We start from the raw sequence: 18451 nt of genomic DNA, 5'->3' as shown, positions 1-18451 counted from the left end.
TGTTCGAGCTCCTCTGGGGAGCAAGAGCTGGCGCCGATACAGTCATCAATGTACCGGAGGAAGAGGTGGGGTTTGGGGCCTGTGTAGGTGCGGAAGAGGGACTGTTCCATGTAACCTACAAAGAGGCAGGCATAGCTGGGGCCCATGCGGGTGCCCATGGCCACCCCCTTAGTCTGTAGGAAGTGGGAGGAGTCAAAAGAGAAGTTGTTGAGGGTGAGGACGAGTTTGGCTAGGTGGATGAGAGTGTCGGTGGAGGGGGACTGGTCGGGCCTGCGGGACAGGAAGAAGCAGAGGGCCTTGAGGCCATCTGCATGCGGAATGCAGGTGTATAGGGACTGGACGTCCATGGTGAAGATGAGGTGTTGGGGGCCAGGGAATTGGAAGTCCTGGAGGAGGTGGAGGGTGTGGGTGGTGTCACGGATGTAGGTAGGGAGTTCCTGGACCAAAGGGGAGAAAATGTTTTAACATGTTTTAACGGTTAAGTGAGGTATTTGAGTGTGAAATAAATTCTGCCTTGGAGGGATTTGATAGAGTATTGCAGAATTGTTGGGTGATTTTTCTCCTATTGTGGATTAGTTTGAAGTCCAGCAAATGCCAAATAGAAATTCTATGGGAATTAGCAATATTGTGCGGAATTATCACTTTTCTAGAATTGTAATGTACAATTTCTGCGCAGTATAGACATTATAGATAAATTCATGAAACTCTTCCTGGAACAGACTCCACTTTTCTGTTTCTGATGGCATCTTAGTTTCAACACTAAACTTTGATGCGGCTTATTGTCAGTTTCACGTGGCGTCCTTAAGTAAATTTAGCCTATAATGAATAGTCAATTTCAGGCCACAGGGTGCTGCTGTAAATCTATTATTACCTATACTTGACTGAGCAGTGCCACAGCCAGTCTGACATTTGCTAAGGTTGAGTAAGGACGCTTGAAATTTTGTACTTAAAAGTTTGACACCAACTTTCAGGCATGGATGGTCCATATGGTGGCGGTGGCGGTGGTGGTGGTGGGATGGACAGGATGGATAACATGGGGAGATTCGGCCCAGGAATGAACATGGGCAGAATGGGAGGTAAGTCTTTTCTGGTTTGTCATTCCTGGTCTTTTTAAAGCTAAACAGATAAATTTGCTTCACTCAACTTGACCAACAGGTGGTTGAGATTTGCCTCTTTCCAAATACCAATGGCAAGAGTTATTAATTTGTCCATACCTGCTGTAATCTCATTGCAGTACAAAAAATCCCTGGCAGCACAGTCCTCGCCCATTTTGATATGTTAAGGAGGAAAGGTTTTTGTGCAAAAATTCCCTCTGGATTTTGAAATCTTGAGTTACTGCTGAGTAAATACTGCAAATGACTAATTACGAAAAGTGCTTGTTAGAAGCACTGAATAATTAAAGGTGTTTTTAATTCATTTTCTCAGATTTAGTTGCAGTTTCCAGCATTGGATTCTCGTTCTGGAGTCAAGCTCTTGCTCCTGGCCTTGACAAGCTTCCGAGAATGTCCGGGTCAATTAGTGAAGGGCTACTCGAATTAATGAATGGCTTCCCCTTGGGAGTGGCAAAGTGTGGTAAAGGGAGGGCAAAGTTGGATTATGCTTGTAATGTAGACTTGAACAAAAACATAACTACTTTTGAATAATCCTGCATTACACATTCATGTAACTTCTCTGCCTAGGATCAGGAGGAATGGATGATTACAGAGGACCCGTTGGTGGAGGAGGAATGGGTGGTGGCATGGGAGGTAAGTTCACATTGTCAAGAAACATAGTTATGAATTCAAATTTAGAGAGAACTTTTTATCCGCTCAGGTCCTTGCACCCATGCAGTTAGTGCTGGGAATTTTTGTAATGCGGTTTATCCCTCTGCTTTGTCTGAGGGTTTTGCATACAAACTTATCAACATTCTAACCTTGGACAAGTTGCATGTTAACTTAAGAAAATGTGACTTCCAGTTGTGGATCATGGAGTAGATGCCCTTACAATGGGAAAGTATTCAATTCCTTGTGCAAATTTAAAATAAATGTGTGAAGAGTTTTCTGGAAAATGAGTTAATGTCAACAACCGTCTTAGCCAAAGTCAAATGGAGAGGTAGCAAATTGTTGCATATTGGAGTTGAGAAGCAGATGTCCACTTTTTTCAACACTGTGCAAGATAATGTACATTAGTAGGTATGTTAGAAACCATTTGAAAGAAATGGCTTTATTAATATGAATCCAAGGCATTGAGTACGGACAGCAGTTACCTGGATGGCAAGTCTACTTTATATTTGAGCTGAACGCTAGCTAAAATACAATAGCTACAGAATACTGACCAGGAGTGTGAATCGTGGATGATGCCCAGAACATTGTCACATTTTGGCAACTGCTGCCACCTTGCATGAGATTATATAATGTAATGTTCCTCTGCCCATATTCTGCCTTGTATAGATTACTGAAACTAGCTTGTGCCATTGGAGAAGGTTCAAAGTATTAGTTTAATGTAAAATTGGACAGTTAGGGAGTTAGATGAGTAAACAATTGAATCTGGAGCATTTGGCTTGATTACTGTCTACCAGAGCGTTTTGATGTTCAAAGGACACTAGTGACACTTGGGTATGTATATGAAGGATTTTGGTATTATCGCAATAAAGGTTGTGGCTAAGATTGACCACTAAACTGCTACAGCGCAAAATGGGGCCCTTTGGCCCATTATGTCTGCAAGGCTGTCTGAATGAGCAGTTTGCTTTGTGCCATTTTCACATGAAGATGTAAAACAAGTTCTTACAGTGGAACTGATGAGGTTTAGAGGTAGGGTATTTTTTGTGATAGTATCATTTGAATGTGAAATGGGTACAGATGATGATGCCTTTTATACAAGCAGGTAACAATGGATGAAATGTTACTTCTCATGGCACTGGTGTACTTGGTTCGGCTTGCCTCAACTTTAATTGTGAAGTGCATTTAACATTTTATATTATTTGTAGATACCGTGCAATGACACATGTTATCTGTGAACACTTCAGCAATGTGTAATTATTCACTTCATTAGCATACTTTATATGACTTGCAGACATGTACCAAGGTGGAATGTATGGTCCTGGCAGTGGAGGAGGAATGGGTGGCAGTGGCTTTGACCGAGACTTTGGTAGAAATGATATGGGAATGACCCGTGGCTATGGGGATTCCTTTGGTGGAGGAATGGGTAAGTTCAAGTAGCAATGTTGGTTGATTTTTCAGTTTTAACAAACCAAGTTAACATTAGTTGTATTTTTAGATTTGTACTACCATTGGGCTTGCAGTATTTAGTTAGTGGTGAAAATTTAGGCTAATATAATCACCAGATTAATTTGTACCCTGTTTAATAGGCCTGTGCTTCTGAGCCCTTTGCCTATTCCTATTATTCTTAGTGTATTAAGTTAATACATACTACCAAAGAAGAGATGGAGTTGAAGCTTTTCTTTGTCAGGGCTGAAATGCACCAAGTGAAGCAGTAATTCATATGGCATGAAGAGAGTTCAATTATTGCTTGGACTCTTGGCAGGGAGATGCAGCAGGAACTGCTGATGACAGGATATCTACAAATTCAAATTGGACAAGTCAAATCAAATTGGTCAGGATGTTGCCATGAAGTTGCTGAAGGAATTGGCTGTTTGCTTAGCATTCCTGAGTACAAGAGGTGCAGCGTGTGGATGTATTCTTTTCCTCCAAAGAGTAGGGTGCTGTTTTGGAATTGCATAGGCTCTAGCATGGAAAAATGAATCACACTGCAATTGTAGCTGATGATAAATTGGATTCTTGTATAAATATTAGTGTTGTCAGGATTAATTATAAAATACTGTCCAACGTTAGAATTGTCTGATGTTGTGTTCTTCTGAGTTTTACCAGCTTGGGCTTGTTGAGCAAGGTCAGTAGACTGTAAAAGGGACATGTTTGATATGGTCTGTCAGTCATTGGGTCTTGCAGCCTATGTACTTGGCATCGCACCAGCACTGAAGCTTGTATCACGTTACTCATATGTGGTAGGCAGACTGTTTCTTTGGTTTGACAGTAGCACCCTCTTAGTGGAGAATACCACTTACGTTTACTGCAGTGTAGCTACTTGAATTTTCCCTACTTGAACTTTGCATTCCTCCACCAGAGGCATCCCCCTAACTACACGACATACCATTGCCTTTTCTACTGAAGTCTCAGCCAGAGCCGAAGCCACCCATTCCTCCAGTGCCAGGATGAGAGATTCATGGTACGTGACTGCAAATCATTACGAAGAAAGTGCCACATTGCTACTTTGCAGGTAACATACAAGTGGGTTTCTCCACTGAGGATGCTACTCGCAAGCCAAAAAGATATTCTGCTTGCCACAAAAATGAGTAACGTATGAGTTTCACACCCAGTGTAAATGCCATGTGTGCAGGCTAGATGTCCCAACAACCTGATGGGCCCTACCGAGCAGTATACCCCTTTGACACTGAGCAGAGTCAACCTGTTGCAATCCGCTCACTTGTAAACTGAGTGTACAGCATTAGATTTTGCTATAGACAGCACTTACTAAATCCTGTCTGCTAAGAATTGCACTGGAAACCAATTTAAGATTATCATTTGGAGTCACTGTAATTATCTTCTAGCAGACATGAATCATGTTCATGCAGAAGACCCTGATCTTTGGAGTTGAAAAGAATATGTCCACACTAAACGCTTCTCTTAGCAAGAGGTACAATGGAGCTAACCAACCCTTTGCTGCATTTTCAAGGCAGTGCCCTGACCGGAGAAAACTTGCTTGAATTCAGGCAGTTGACTGTTAGAGTTACCTAACAGTAGTCCAATCAGCACCCACTTTTGATGTTGTAAATTGTTGTTTGAGCTCTAAGTTGGTTTTCTTGTACTTCAGTCCTGACGGTTGCAAGACAGTTTTTTTATTTCCACATTTGTCTTTGGCAATTAAATTCTACTAGTGCAACAAAATCATTCCTAATGTTACTTGCTAGTATAGAGCTTGAATATTGCTGAAAAATACATGTTGTAGAAGCTCTTTATCTTGCCCTTATTGGGACATATTACAAGGATGCCTATTTGAGGGAATAACAGTCTTACACTATGTAATTGTGTGCTGCGGCCAGCAAATACTCGTCATTCCTGTAGAGAATACATCATTTAGATGATAGTCAACTGCCAAACTCTGTTTAAATTTGAATCAGGCAGGTTGGTCGGTCAAAGCATTTCCCTGAGATAGGAATTAGAGCAGCGGTCGCTGATTTCTTCTTTCAGTTTGAAAGAAAAGGGCCCTGTACACTGACATGTGTAGCTTCCAATTTACTCAAATATGCCAGAAAGTCTAACATCCTTAAATTGCTTGTGTATGTAATTATTGCCAATTTAAATCATCTTGTTAAATTGCATCTTTCTTAAACTATTGATATTAATGGGAATTGACATGATTTTTAGATTTAGTAGCAATTCCATGCTTTCAGCTGCAGTGTGCATTATATTAAATCCATGTACCTGTTGATACTTCCTGATGCCAGTTTTCCTATAAAGACCTGCATCCAAACATGTTTGTTCTTGTTAACTAATAAATTAAACAATTTTTTCCTGGTATTTGCTGACTTCAGTGTGCTAATAGGATCAGGTGGTTTTAATTCGGAATAATTTAAAAAGTCAGTGAGTTTTGAGAAGATTTGTAGCTCAGGTTGAGGTTCTGGATGTGAGTTTGCTTGCTGAGGTGGAAGGTTCGTTTTCAGACGTTTCGTCACCATTCTAGGTAACAACATCAGTGAGCCTCCGATGAAGCGCTGGTTATGTCCCGCTTTCTATTTATCTGGTTAGGTTTCCTTGGGTTGGTGATGTCATTTCCTGCGTTGGAGGAAACCTAACCAGATAATAGAAAGTGGGACATAACACCAGCGCTTCGGAGGCTCAATGATGATGTTACCTAGAATGGTGACGTAACGTCTGAAAACCAACCTTCCAGCTTAAAAGGTCAGTGTTTTCTGAAAATCTGATTCTGTTTATATGTCTGATCCAACTTTAGAATAGAATGTTTTAGTTTTTAGTTGACTTGTAACTTCTTTGATATCTCACATTGTTCAAGTATTTTGTAAATTGAGGCTATGGTCTAGTTTCCAAATAGTTTGAATGATTAACTATTTTCTTTTTCCTTAAATTTATCCCCTCCTGTACTGTTTTGCCACTGTGTACACTATGGCTAACTATACCCTAACCTGAAATTCACCTGTACTTAGAGCTTGAGTTTTGGATAGCATTCGAAAATGGGAACCTGGGTGCCTTTTTCTTTTCCTAATTCGTTGTCCAGGATTTTAGAATGTAGCCGTCGTCGACCAAAGGTTTCAAAACGGTGCAGGCAAGGAATTGGGGCATCAAATTTCCTGGTCCTAGTGATTTAGCTGTTTTAAACTTAACTGACGCTTAGAAATTGAATTCAAAGTTGAAATTGCAAGAAGTTAGTGGTGTCTTCAACCCTTTGTAAACTTTGTTATTGAACCTGTAATTGAATTTCTACATTAAAGCTTTCAGAATTACATTACACTCAAGGGCAATTAGAGATGGGCAATAAATGCTGGCCAAGCCAGTGATGTCCACGTCCTGTGAACAAATACATTTAAAGAAAATCTCTTTAAAAGCTTAATTTGCATGTATTTTTTAATTCCCCATTTTAGCTGGTGGGATGAGTGGTGGCATGGCTGCTGGTACACCAGGCATGGGATCAGGGATGGGTAAGAACATCTCAACACTACTTTTGATTGTTAACATGCTACAGAGTCAACATGTTAAACTCCAAATTCGTAATACTGCTGGATAGTTTGCTGTTCTCATTAAAAGGATCTTTTACAAATGTAGCAAATAAATGTGTTGCAAATACCAATATTCCGGAAGGCACTTTAAAAATGGCGTTAAATAATGCATCTTTGCTGTAAAGGTGCATGTACACCATCGCTAAAGAATGCAGAGTCAACTTCTTAAAATTTTACATGGGATGTGGGCATTGTTGACGAAGCCAGCATTTGTTGCCCATCCCTAATTGCCCTTGGATTAATTGGCTTGCAGTTAGTATTAACCACACGACCATGGGTCTGGAATCACATGTAGGCCAGACCAGATGATTCTTAAAGGCCATTACGGAATCAGTTGGGTTTTTTTTACAGTAGATGGTACTTTTAATGGCACCATCACTGAGATTAGCTTTCAATTCGAGATTTGTTACTTGAAACAACATTCCTCCTGTTGCTGTATGGCATTTGAACCCTTGACTTCAGAGCCTCAGCTTCTGGGTTACACATCTAGTCGTATTACTATCTTCCACCGATATTGGGGGATATTGCTAAATTAAATAAAGCCACAGGAAAGAATTTGAGTCTTGAATCAAACTATTTACTTCATTGCCTTTTTTAAAACCAATCATGGTGATCATTGTGGATAAGTGGGCACCTTTAGATGCAATGTATAAAAATTCATTTCAGGGTTTCAGCTGGTTCTGCATCTGTACTGATGCAAGTGGAGTAGTTGAACACATTATTTTTGCTTTTATTAAAATGCTTTTCCCTCCATAGGTGTTGGAATGGGAGCAATGAATAAAATGGGTGGAGGCATTGGTATGGATAACATGGATCGCATGGGACCTGGAATGGATCGTATGGGTGGTGCTATGGATCGAACTGGCCTGGGAATGGACAGAATTGCATCCAACATGGGTTCTGGTATGACATCGAATGTTGACCGTATGGGACCTGGAATGGACTGGATGGGCCAGAGTGGTGATAGAATGGGTGGTGGTATGGATCGTATGGGTTCTGGAATGGCAGGTGGTTTTGACAAGTCAGCAGACATGGATCGTAACCGTTTCAGTGGTAACTATGGAGGATCCATGGGAACTGGTACTGGAAATCTTAATTCAAGACGAATCTGTCAAATATTTGTTCGAAATGTGAGTATGTTTTAATCAGTTTTTTAAAAAAAATACAAAAGGCACATTGACACTATGCTTGAAATATTGTTGGATATAAAAACTGAGTTACACATCTGGTTTAGTACAGTATGTACAAACTAGAACAAGTAAGATAAGCGGACCAATCGGGAATTTAACAAATTAACTGAACTGCAACCGCTTGATCTCTGCCTCATTTTTTTTACTGGTACATTATGTATTTGAAGTCCTGACAATAACACTAATTTCACACTCTTTTTATTTGAGTACGAATAGCAGCAGGTATAGTTTCAATAAATTGCAAAATTTTTTTGTGACCTTTTCATTGCCAAGGAAGAAATGATTACTCCTTGTGGTGGGATGCTATTAACACCTTCGAGGGCAACTAGGGATGGACAATAAATGCTGGCCCAGTCAGCAACTGCCATGTTCTATGAGTGAATTTTAAAAATTTGGTAACCAACTGGTATGCTGTATAAATAGTCAATCTTATACAGTGATGACCTGAATTTAAAGAATTTGCAATTCTAACAGCAACCCGAGTGAGTTTGTAATTATAGAATCATAGATTAGCATAACACCGAAGAGGCAGATTGGTTCAGCAGTTGTGTGGCTGTTTCAAGGAACAAACAAATGAAACATGTCCTGCTTCTGTGTGCATGCATTTTTATAATCCAGTTCCCTTATTGAAAACCTGCATTCTGGTATCTCCTTGCAGTGTTAAGCATGTTTTATCTCTTCTCTTGTCTTTCTACCGTATACCATGGTACACTTGCATTGCATTTCATCTGTCTTGTGTTATTCTACTCCACCAACCCCTTCTTAATAATGACTTACTTTCTTTCTCCTTTACATTTGTCAAAGCTTTGATGTTTGCACATTTGCTAATTGAGTTAACCTGTAACTTAAAAGTCCAAATGGTGATTGTATATCAGAAAATAGTAGTGAGCATTGGGAACTCCCCTGTATGTCCCCAGTTTGCAAAACTACCATTCATCGCAACTGGTTTCTATCTCCTAACTAGTTGTGTGGATGCTGCTGACCCTTTTCTATTCTGTCTGCTTCAGTTTTGTGAACTAACTTTTAATAGTATTTGATCAGACATTTTGCAATTTGTATGCACAACGTAATTTCATAACCCTCTGCATTATCAAGAATCTAAAATCAAGTTTGTCAAATACATTTTGCCAATTATAAATCCTTGATCTCCTTCATATCTGTCATTGTTGACAATCTTTATTCTTTGTTTCTAAAAGCTTCCTTGTTGCTGACAAACTGATCTGTAATTTCCCACTTTCTTTTTGCTCCTATTTTTGAATGTAGGATGAGATTTGTAACCAATTTTTTGGCTGTCATGGAGGATTGAAAGATTGGCTCGTATCCTGGCAATTTCCACCCTACGTTTTGCAGTAATGTTGAATGTACTCGGGACTGCTCCGAGACCATCTCTTTAAAGGCAGCCTATTGCTTGATTACATTTCTGTCTGCAGTCTTGCCAACACCAGATCCCTCCTTAACTTGCTAATTTTGGCCCCCTTCCAGTTCAGCATTTTTTGTTTGAGTTTGCTGCTTGTCCTCCATACAGTTAGGATTAAGCTTAACATTTAAGATACCAGACCACAGTCCCCATGATTCTCCAAACCGACATCCTCTGAGCCACTTCGTTCCTTTTGTACTAGATACATTTTCCCACAGAACAGTAACAATATTTATCAAAGGAATCCTCTTTTCCAATATCCTATTCTTAATGCTGTCTCTGCCCCATTCAATACAGGATTAATCACTGGTATCCTATTATCATTAGTTTTGTTCTGGGACTTTTCTAATTTATTTGGAAACACTACTCATCTTCACCTCCTTGCCACAATTTAGCCTGTGAACTAAACAAGAGACTGTAATATACACATGATTAGACATGAAAGAGCACAAGTGATAACTCTCTTATGCAGTGAACACAGCTTTAGAATAAGTTGCCCAATAAATGCAAGGAGTACCCCTTAATGTTTGTTGCATGAGCTCAGCTGTTCACTTTTTAAAAAAATTAATTTCCTTGTTTGTTTTTCAAGCTCCCTTATGACATCACCTGGCAGATGCTGAAGGACAAATTCAGTGAATTTGGTAAGTTCATTGATTCCAAAGAAAATAGCTCTTTGTGTCATCCCTTTTGCTACACTTAAGAAATTAATTTGTATAAGGTGCATGTCAAAGTTCTGTAAGTATTTTTTAAAGCCAGGTGAATTTCCTACTCTATACATTTAACCTATATTAAACACTGGATCTGGATGAGTTTTTAAAATCTGTTCTTTCCATTTTACATATAGGATATGTGCATTATGCAGATATCAAGATGGAAAATGGCAAGTCTAAGGGCTGTGGTGTGGTTCGTTTTGAAAGTCCAGATTCTGCAGAGCGCGCCTGCAGGATGATGAATGGAATCCGACTTTATGGCAGAGAAATTGATGTCCGACTTGACAGAAATGTTTAAAATCCATTTTTAGTAGCCTTTTTAAAACGACCAAACAGTAAAGCTGTCCTTTTTAGTGTTTTTGTTCCATTCATTTAAAAAAAAATTTGAGTGGACAGTTTGACAATGTGCACATTGCATTTTGTTTTTATTTAGTGTGAAAAATACACTTCTGTATTAGTGATTCAATAATAAATGTGATTTGGGGAAATTTATCTGTTGTTTTGTGATGGTATTTTAATCCATGTTACTTCCTTTTGGTAATGTTAGTAATATGTTGTGTGAACATACTTTGAATCATGTGAACATTTCAGGTATTGCATGTTGTGCATAATGAGGGATCAAAGTGATTGCACAGTTGAATTCACTGAACATAATGTCATTAAATATTGAGGGCTGAGGATGAGTCTAATTCTCCTGATGGCCCACAGCGCCTCATGAATGCACAGACTTCAGTTGCCGCAGGTGGAGCTGTTATCAGTATGAAGATGAGACTTCATCTCCACAAGGACTGCCCCTTTTGCTGACAGCATGGCTAGTAGTTTGGTGAGAACGGTGCAGTTATACTTTTACCACTTGGTTCTCTTGTCATCTGAAACAGCTGCCAGACTGAAGCAGAACATCTCGGCTAGTAGGGGTGCTGCTGAGCCACTCATTGTGATAAATGTTAGAAAGCGTTCAGGGCTCTTGTCGCCATCAGTGAATCCTCCAAGTGGTGTTCAATGTGGAGACATCATTCATCAACTGAAGGGTTGGGTGGATCATGCTAATGGCCTGCTGTGTTTCCTTGCCCATTTTTGTCCTTGTCATGAAGCTTCATGGTGTCCAAAGTTAATGTTGAGGACTCAGAAGGCACTGTGTACACCATGGATTTGTCTTGCTAGTTGCACAGCAGACTCGTGGATGTGATGGTTTTACCTGAGAGATTGAGAGCACGACTATCATGCTCCCCTTACTACTTCTGGAAGCACTCCTCTAATTTTGGAATTAGTCCCCAGATTTTAGAAGTTTTGTAGAGTTGACAGGGATAAGTTTGATTTTTTTTCCTGTTGTATACCATGTCAGTCCAGTTACATTCCTTATTGCACGTGGATCCTATCACTTTTTATAGGACAACTTGAGAGAAATTAAACAGTTTTTCCATTTCAACTCAAAGTCAAATGTAGTCAGTACCAATTAAACAATTAGCTCAATCCTGGTTTAATTTGCCTGAAGGAAATAATTTCAGATATAAATTTACTCTTTGCTGGAAATCTTGTTTGAATGCCTCCAACTCAGTTTCTGTACTAATATAGTCCTGAAGTCACACTCATTGTTTGTCATATGATTTTAATGTGTTTGATATAGGGAAATTGTCCATCCTTGTCCTTCTCAACCTGTTTGCAACCTTTGACATAGTCACACTTTCCCTCCAATACTTGTCAATTATCGTTTTGGGCGGGGGTGCTGTTGTCTACACTTTAACTAATTGTAGCTAGAATACTACTTGGAATGGCATTTGTTCCTTGTTCTGAACTGTTCACTCTGGTCTTTCCCCAAGAGTCTACCCTTGGCATTCTTCTGTCTCTTAACATGCTGCTTCATCCAAACCCACAGCTAAATGTAGGAACCTATCCAGTCATGTTGAGTATCTGAATCCAGCACTGAGCAGAGAGATCATTCAGTTAAATATTGGTAAGACTGAAGACATTTTCATCTCCGTTAACTCTGAGCCCATCTATTGATTCCTACCTCTCCTCAGTCGCTGTCTAGGACTAAATCAGGCAGTTTGCAACCTCAATATCACTTCACTTCTGTTTTGTTAATGTTTTTCTTCATCACTAGGTCAAAATGTTCATTTTTGTAACATTGCCTGACTTTTCAGTACTGTGGAAACTCATTTATGCGTCTTTGATTATCTGAATTAATTGCTGACTGTCTATTCAAATGTTAACCGTGGTAAATTTGAGATCATCCGAACTCTTCTGCCCATATTCTTAGTTTCACTAAAATCTATTCACAGTCTCTCTACTTAATGACTTAACATGGCTTGTGGCAGTGGCAGCAAGGTAGTTCTTGTGGCATTTGGAGATGCTCCAGCAATTGGAAACCGTGGCACCAGTAGCAGCAGACACTTCAGGATGTTGCTGGCAAGGCAATATCTGCAGCTGAGGTTGGTCTTGTGGCATGGCAGCCTGGTCTGTCAGCAGAGCCAGAGACTTTTTTGGTTATGGGTAATGTGTGGGCTCAGTGACGAAGATGGCACCTAAAGTGGGGCAACTCTTATGTTGGTTGGTTCAGCACAGGTAGTGGTAAAGTGGTGGTGGTCTCCCTTGAAGCTAGTGCCAGCATGGACAGGGTCAGAAAGATTTGATCTGAATGTTTTATATCTTTCTAATTTTTGTCCTATTAACTAAAATAGTCCAACATTAGTTTCTTAAAGCTGTACAACATGGAAACAGACCCTTCAGTCCAACTCATCCATGCTGACCAGGTATCCTAAATAAATCTAGTCCCATTTGCCAACATTTGGCCCATGTCCCTCCTGTACCCTTCCTATGCATCTACCCATCCAGATGCCTTTTAAAATGTTTGTATCAGCCTCCACCACTCCCTTTGATAGCTCATACCAGCCAAGTACCACCCTCTGCATGAAAATATTGGCCCTTAGGTCCTTTTTAAATCTTTCTTCTTCACCTTAAACCCATGCCCCCTCGTTTTGGATTGTGCTACCCTGGGGAAAAGACCTTGACTACTTACCCCTATCTATGCCCCTCATGATTTTATAAACTTCTAGAAGGTCACCCCTCAGCCCCTGATGTTCGAGGGAAAATAGCCCCAGCCTATTTAGCCTATCCCTAAAGCTCAAACCCTCCCTTTTAAGAATCTGTTTAAGAATCTGTGTACCTAGGTACAAAAAAGGTACCTAAGATTCTGCTGTTATGTGGCAATTATAAACTTCTCACTTACACAGAGTCCTCACAGTGTGGAAACAGCCCATTTGGCCCAACATGTCCATACTGACTGAGCGTCCCACCCAGACCCATTTCAATCCCCTGTAACTTATACCTGTAACCCTGTGGCTAATGCCCATAACCATTTGAGTACATGCGACAATAAACCTAATTCAGTTCCTGGTTAAGCATCATAATATTTTCTTTGTCAAATTCTGATAAATTTTTACCCCTCTCTATAATCTAAAATCTCTTTCCCACATTTCTAGATACCTGTGCTCATCTGACTCCCTTTTGAATCCCTAATTTGCTTCCACTCGAGACTTTGCCTTCTATTGCCTAGAATCTAAATTGTGGCTCCCCCTCAATGTTCTTCCACTGTGACTTAACTTACCCTTGACACCCTTGCCTGCTTTGTAACTAAGCTTTTGGTTATCTGAATATCCCTAATAGTCATTTTGTTTGATGTTGCTCCAGTGAAGACTTTGCAACCACAAGAGTGAAATTAACCAAAACCACAACCAGCATTGACAGTTTATTTTTGTGCAACTTTAGCTAGTTGACCAAGCAATGCTGCAGTGGATTCTCATTGCCTCCCTGTTTTGACAATGCAGCTGTGGCATCATAGTAATGTAACTGATGTAGAAAGTCCCAAACCCCAAGATAATGCTTTGGGGACATGAGTTCAGCTCTTACCATGACAATCGTAAAATTTGAATTCCATACAACTTTGGATTTAGAAGAAAGGTGGTCAAATGGCAACCAGTGTCAATTGTGAAGACTCAACTGGTTCACTCGTTTCCTTTCAGGAGGGAAATTGGCTGTCCTTACCTGGTCTGGCCTACATCTGACTCCAGACTCAGCAATTTCACTGACTCTACTGCATTTTGAAATGGCTCACAACAACCACTCAGGTCAAGAGGCACCTGGGGATGAGCAATCAAATGCTGGCCTGCCAGTGATACCCACATCTCATGAATTTGTAAAAGTTTTTACAGGACGCATGGTCCTTGCTTTGTCCCAATGGCTTCCTATTACCTCCGTGTGCTTCAGTCTCCTGAGACTCTTATTCACCTATGTAATGCTCCTTGAAGTAACATGGGCCTGTAGACTTGGAGATCTATATACTCTGACTTGTATTACTTGTGCCCTGGCAGCAATGTTTATTCAACATTGTTTTTGATAAGCTCTAATTTCCTAAACTTATTGGCTCCAACTTGCTAAACTTGGAAGGCTGCTATTTGTGGTGTGATCTGAAAACCATCTTTGCAATCTAGGTACAATTTTTGGCCAAAATGGGCTATTTGTAACCTTGGCAGACTCTTTGACCACAGAATCCATGAATTCTAATAAATTTGACAACTCGAGGTGAAAATGGGACACTTGATAATGCTGTTTCTAGATTTCACAACAACCAAAAATACCTCACATTGTTGGAGAAGCTCAGCAGGTGTATCAGTACCTGTGGAGAGAAATGAGCTTACATTTCGGGCCTGAAACGTCAGCTTTCCTGCTCCTCTGCTGCTTGGCCTGCTATGTTCATCTGGCTCTACACCTTGTCTCAGATTCTCCAGCATCGGCAGTTTCAACTATCTCTGTAACAACATTTCAAGTCCAATGACTTCAACAGAACTGATTCTTTGGATTTCCTTCCCTATCATTTGTATCTGAGCCTCTGCCAAGCTCTGTCCTCAGATCTTTTCATAAATTCTTTTCACTTTTACTCTGTCCGATTTTAATTTTGAAAAGTAATGAACAGAGACAGGTTCCTGTGGATGTGTGCAAGTCCTCAAGTATGGCTGACCAGGTTCATAAGATCCTGTATGTGGGCTACTTTTGTGTTTGTGAATGAGGTATGAAATATAAGAGCAAGTGCTTTGTTCTAGATTTTCTTTTCCGTTGGCTGGATTAGAGGTCAGCTGGTGTATTGTGGCTAATTCTGAGTACTGCAACAAGTTTAGGAACGGGTGTAGAGGAGGGTTTTTAGTACTTGAAACATCTCAATCGTAGGCCCTGCTTCTGCACTGCAGGGACTCTTCGGCCCAACAAGTCCACACTGACCCGCAGAGCATCCTAGCCAAACCCATCCCCCTATAACCAAGCTAATCTACACATCCCTGAACACTATGGCCAGTTCAGTGTGGCCAATCCACCTACCCTGCACGTTCTTTGGACTGTGAGAGGAGATCCACACAGACGCAGAGAGAAATGTGCAAATTCCACACGGTCACCTGAGGGTGGTTTCGAAACCACGTTCCTGGCATTGTGATCAGACATAACGGGAACTGCAGATGCTGGAGAGTCTGAGATAACGAAGTGTGGAGCTGGATGAACACAGCAGGCCAAGCAGCATCTCAGGAGCACAAAAGCTGACATTTTGGGCCTAGACCCTTCATCAGAAAAGGTGGATGGGGAGAGGATTCTGAAATAAATAGGGAGAGAGGGGAAGGTGGACCGAAGAAAGATGAGGAAAAGATAGGTGGGGAGGGGATAGGTCAGTCTGGGGAGGTCGGAGGCAGGTCAAGGGGGCGGGATGGGGTTAGTAGGTCGGAAATGGAGGTGCCGCTTGGGGCGGGAGGAGGGGACAGGTGAGGGGAAGAACCGGTTAGGGAGGCAGGGACGAGCTGGGCTGGTTTTGGGATGCAGTGGGGGGAGGAGAGGTTTTGAAGCTGTTGAAATCCACATTGCTACCATTGGGCTGCATTACCTAAGCGGAATATGAGTTGCTGTTCCTGCAACCTACGGGTGGCATCATTGTGGCACTGCAGGAGGCCCAGGATGGACATGTCATCTAAGGAATGGGAGGGGGGAGTTAAAATGGTTCGTGACTGGGAGGTGCAGTTGTTTATTGCAAACCGAGCGTAAGTGTTCTGCAAAGCGGTCCTCAAGGTTCTGCTTGGTTTCCCCAATGTAGAGGAAGCCACAGCGGGTACAGTGGATGCAGTATACCACATTGGCAGATGTGCAGGTGAACATCTGCTTGATTGGAAAGTCATCTTGAGGCCTGGGATGGGGGTGAGGGAGGAGGTGTGGGAGTAGATGTAGCACTTCCTGCGGTTGCAGGGGTAAGTGCCGGATGTGGTGGGGTTGGAGGGGAGTGTGGAGCGGACAAGGAAGTCGCGGAGAGAGTGGTCTCTCCGGAAGGCAGACAAGGGTGGGGATGGGAAAATGTTTTTAGTGGTGGAGTCGGATTGTGGATGGCTGAAGTGTCGGATGATGATGCGTTGTATCTGGAGGTTGGTGGGGTGTTATTGAGGACTAGGGGGATTCTCTCTTGGCGGTTATTGCGGGGGGCAGGGTGTGAGGGATGAATTGTGGGAAATGCAGAAGACACAGTCGAGGGCATTCTCAACCACCGCGGGAAGAAGTTGCGGTCCTTGAAGAACAAGGACATCTGGGATGTATGGGAGTGGAATGCCTCACCCTGGGAGCAGATGCAGTGGAGGTGAAGGAATTGGGAATAACGGGATGGAATTTTTGCAGGAAGGTGGGTGGGAGGAGGAGAATTCTAGGTAGCTGTGAGAGTCAGTGGGCTTGAAATGGAAATCGGTTTCTAGGTGGTTGCCTGAGATGGAGACATGTCCAGGATGGTGTGTTTGAGATGGTTCCCATTCCTTGGATGACATGTCCATCCTGGGCGTCCTGCAGTGCCATAATGATGCCACCCGTAGGTTGCAGGAACAGCAACTCATATTCCGCTTGGGAACCCTGCAGCCCAATGGTATCAATGAGGACTTCATCAGCTTCAAAATCTCCCCTTCCACCAACGCATCCCAAAACCAGCCCAGCTCGTCCCCGACTCTGTAACCTGTTCTTCCTTTCACCTATCCCCTCCTCCCACCTCAAGGCGTACCTCCATTTCCTAGCTATTGACCTCATCCCGCCCCCTGGACCTGTCCGTCCTCCCCAGACTGACCTATCCCCTGCCTACCTCCCCACCCATCTTCTACTCTATCCATCTTCAGTGCACCTCCCCCTCTCTATTTATTTCAGAATCCTCTCCCCATCCCCCTATTCTGATGAAGGGTCTCGGCCTGAAACGTCAGCTTTTGTGCTCCTAAGATGCTGCTTGGCCTGCTGTGTTCATCCAGCTCCACGCTGTTATCCTGGCGTTGTGGGGCAGCATTGCTAACCACTGTGAGAATTTGGAAAAATGACCTTCTTGGAATAGAAATTTGATTTTGACTTATGGTCATCTTGAAAATCTGCAGCTGTTCTCTCTTGTGCGCGCTTTACAGGCAAGAGGTCAAATCTGAAGGCGCTATTGAATAGATTCTATTATAATCTTATGAAATTCTGAGGAAGGGTCACCGGATCCGAAACTCTGTTTTCTCCTTCACAGATGGTGCCAGACCTGCTGAGCTTTTCCAGCAACTTCTGTTTTTGTTCCTGATTTATAGCATCCTCAGTTCTTTTGGTTTTTATTATCTATTATAATCTTAAAAAGGGCATCAGGCAGTTACTTGAGCATCGGGAACATGCAGATTTACACACAAAAGACTGGAACATGGGGTTAACCTGGACTGCGCTTTCAACGAGACAGCACAAGCAATAACAGCATTTTTTTCTACAGCAAGTTCCTACTATCTCCCTTTAGTCTTTGAAGGCCAGTGCAAATTTTGCCTCTATTCAAAGTATTTAGTAAGAGACTTTGGCGACCGTAAGTATCGGTTGGGCATGTCTGTTTCCGCAATCCCCATAGATCTCACCGACCGACCAACCGCCCGCAATGTTCGCAGCGCGCTGGCACGAATGCTGACGCATCTAGTTTGCGTCACTTCCGCCGTGGAAGGTCATTGAGCAGTAAGATGGCGGCGGCCGGGAGCCGAGGCCACCAGGTGAGGGGTGGGAGAGGTGGGGGCCCGGGTGAGTGTGAGGGGAAAGAGAGGCCGGGTGCAGGTGATGGGGAGAGGGGTCTTCCGGTACCTGATTGAGAGCGAGATGTTCAGGTGGAGGCTCCCGGGAGACACCGGTGGGTACAATGGCAGAACGAGCGGGGGTTGGCAGCGCGTTTTCCCTTTAAGGAACATCGCCTTCGAGCCGCTGGGACTGTTGGGCTCTGGTAAAGCAAGCATCCCGAGCTCGGCCAGTCAGCGCTGAGAGCCCCAGAGATTAAAGTGATATGCTGTGGGAGGAG

At 42.2% G+C, this 18451-nt stretch overlaps 2 protein-coding genes across 2 annotated transcripts in view; both read left to right on the top strand.

Annotated features, from left to right (window-relative positions):
- LOC125466020 (heterogeneous nuclear ribonucleoprotein M-like) overlaps positions 1–10596 on the top strand; it is a 39526-nt gene extending 28930 nt beyond the window's left edge. The window contains exons 12-18 of the mRNA XM_048560111.1: positions 972–1076; positions 1680–1745; positions 3052–3183; positions 6653–6709; positions 7544–7917; positions 9984–10035; positions 10239–10596. Of these exons, the coding sequence (XP_048416068.1) occupies positions 972–1076; positions 1680–1745; positions 3052–3183; positions 6653–6709; positions 7544–7917; positions 9984–10035; positions 10239–10402 (950 nt within the window). The 3' untranslated portion in view covers positions 10403–10596. The remainder of the gene's footprint in view (positions 1–971; positions 1077–1679; positions 1746–3051; positions 3184–6652; positions 6710–7543; positions 7918–9983; positions 10036–10238) is intronic.
- Positions 10597–18088: 7492 nt separating this feature from the next.
- timm44 (translocase of inner mitochondrial membrane 44 homolog (yeast)) overlaps positions 18089–18451 on the top strand; it is a 68314-nt gene continuing 67951 nt past the window's right edge. Inside the window, exon 1 of the mRNA XM_048559368.1 lies at positions 18089–18152. Coding sequence (XP_048415325.1) covers positions 18123–18152 — 30 coding nt within the window. The 5' untranslated portion in view covers positions 18089–18122. The remainder of the gene's footprint in view (positions 18153–18451) is intronic.

Source organism: Stegostoma tigrinum, chromosome 30 (genome assembly GCF_030684315.1).
Source record: "Stegostoma tigrinum isolate sSteTig4 chromosome 30, sSteTig4.hap1, whole genome shotgun sequence".
NCBI lineage: Eukaryota > Metazoa > Chordata > Chondrichthyes > Orectolobiformes > Stegostomatidae > Stegostoma > Stegostoma tigrinum.
Note: the sequence above shows the minus strand (reverse complement) of the source record. Positions and strands in the feature narration are given on the sequence as shown.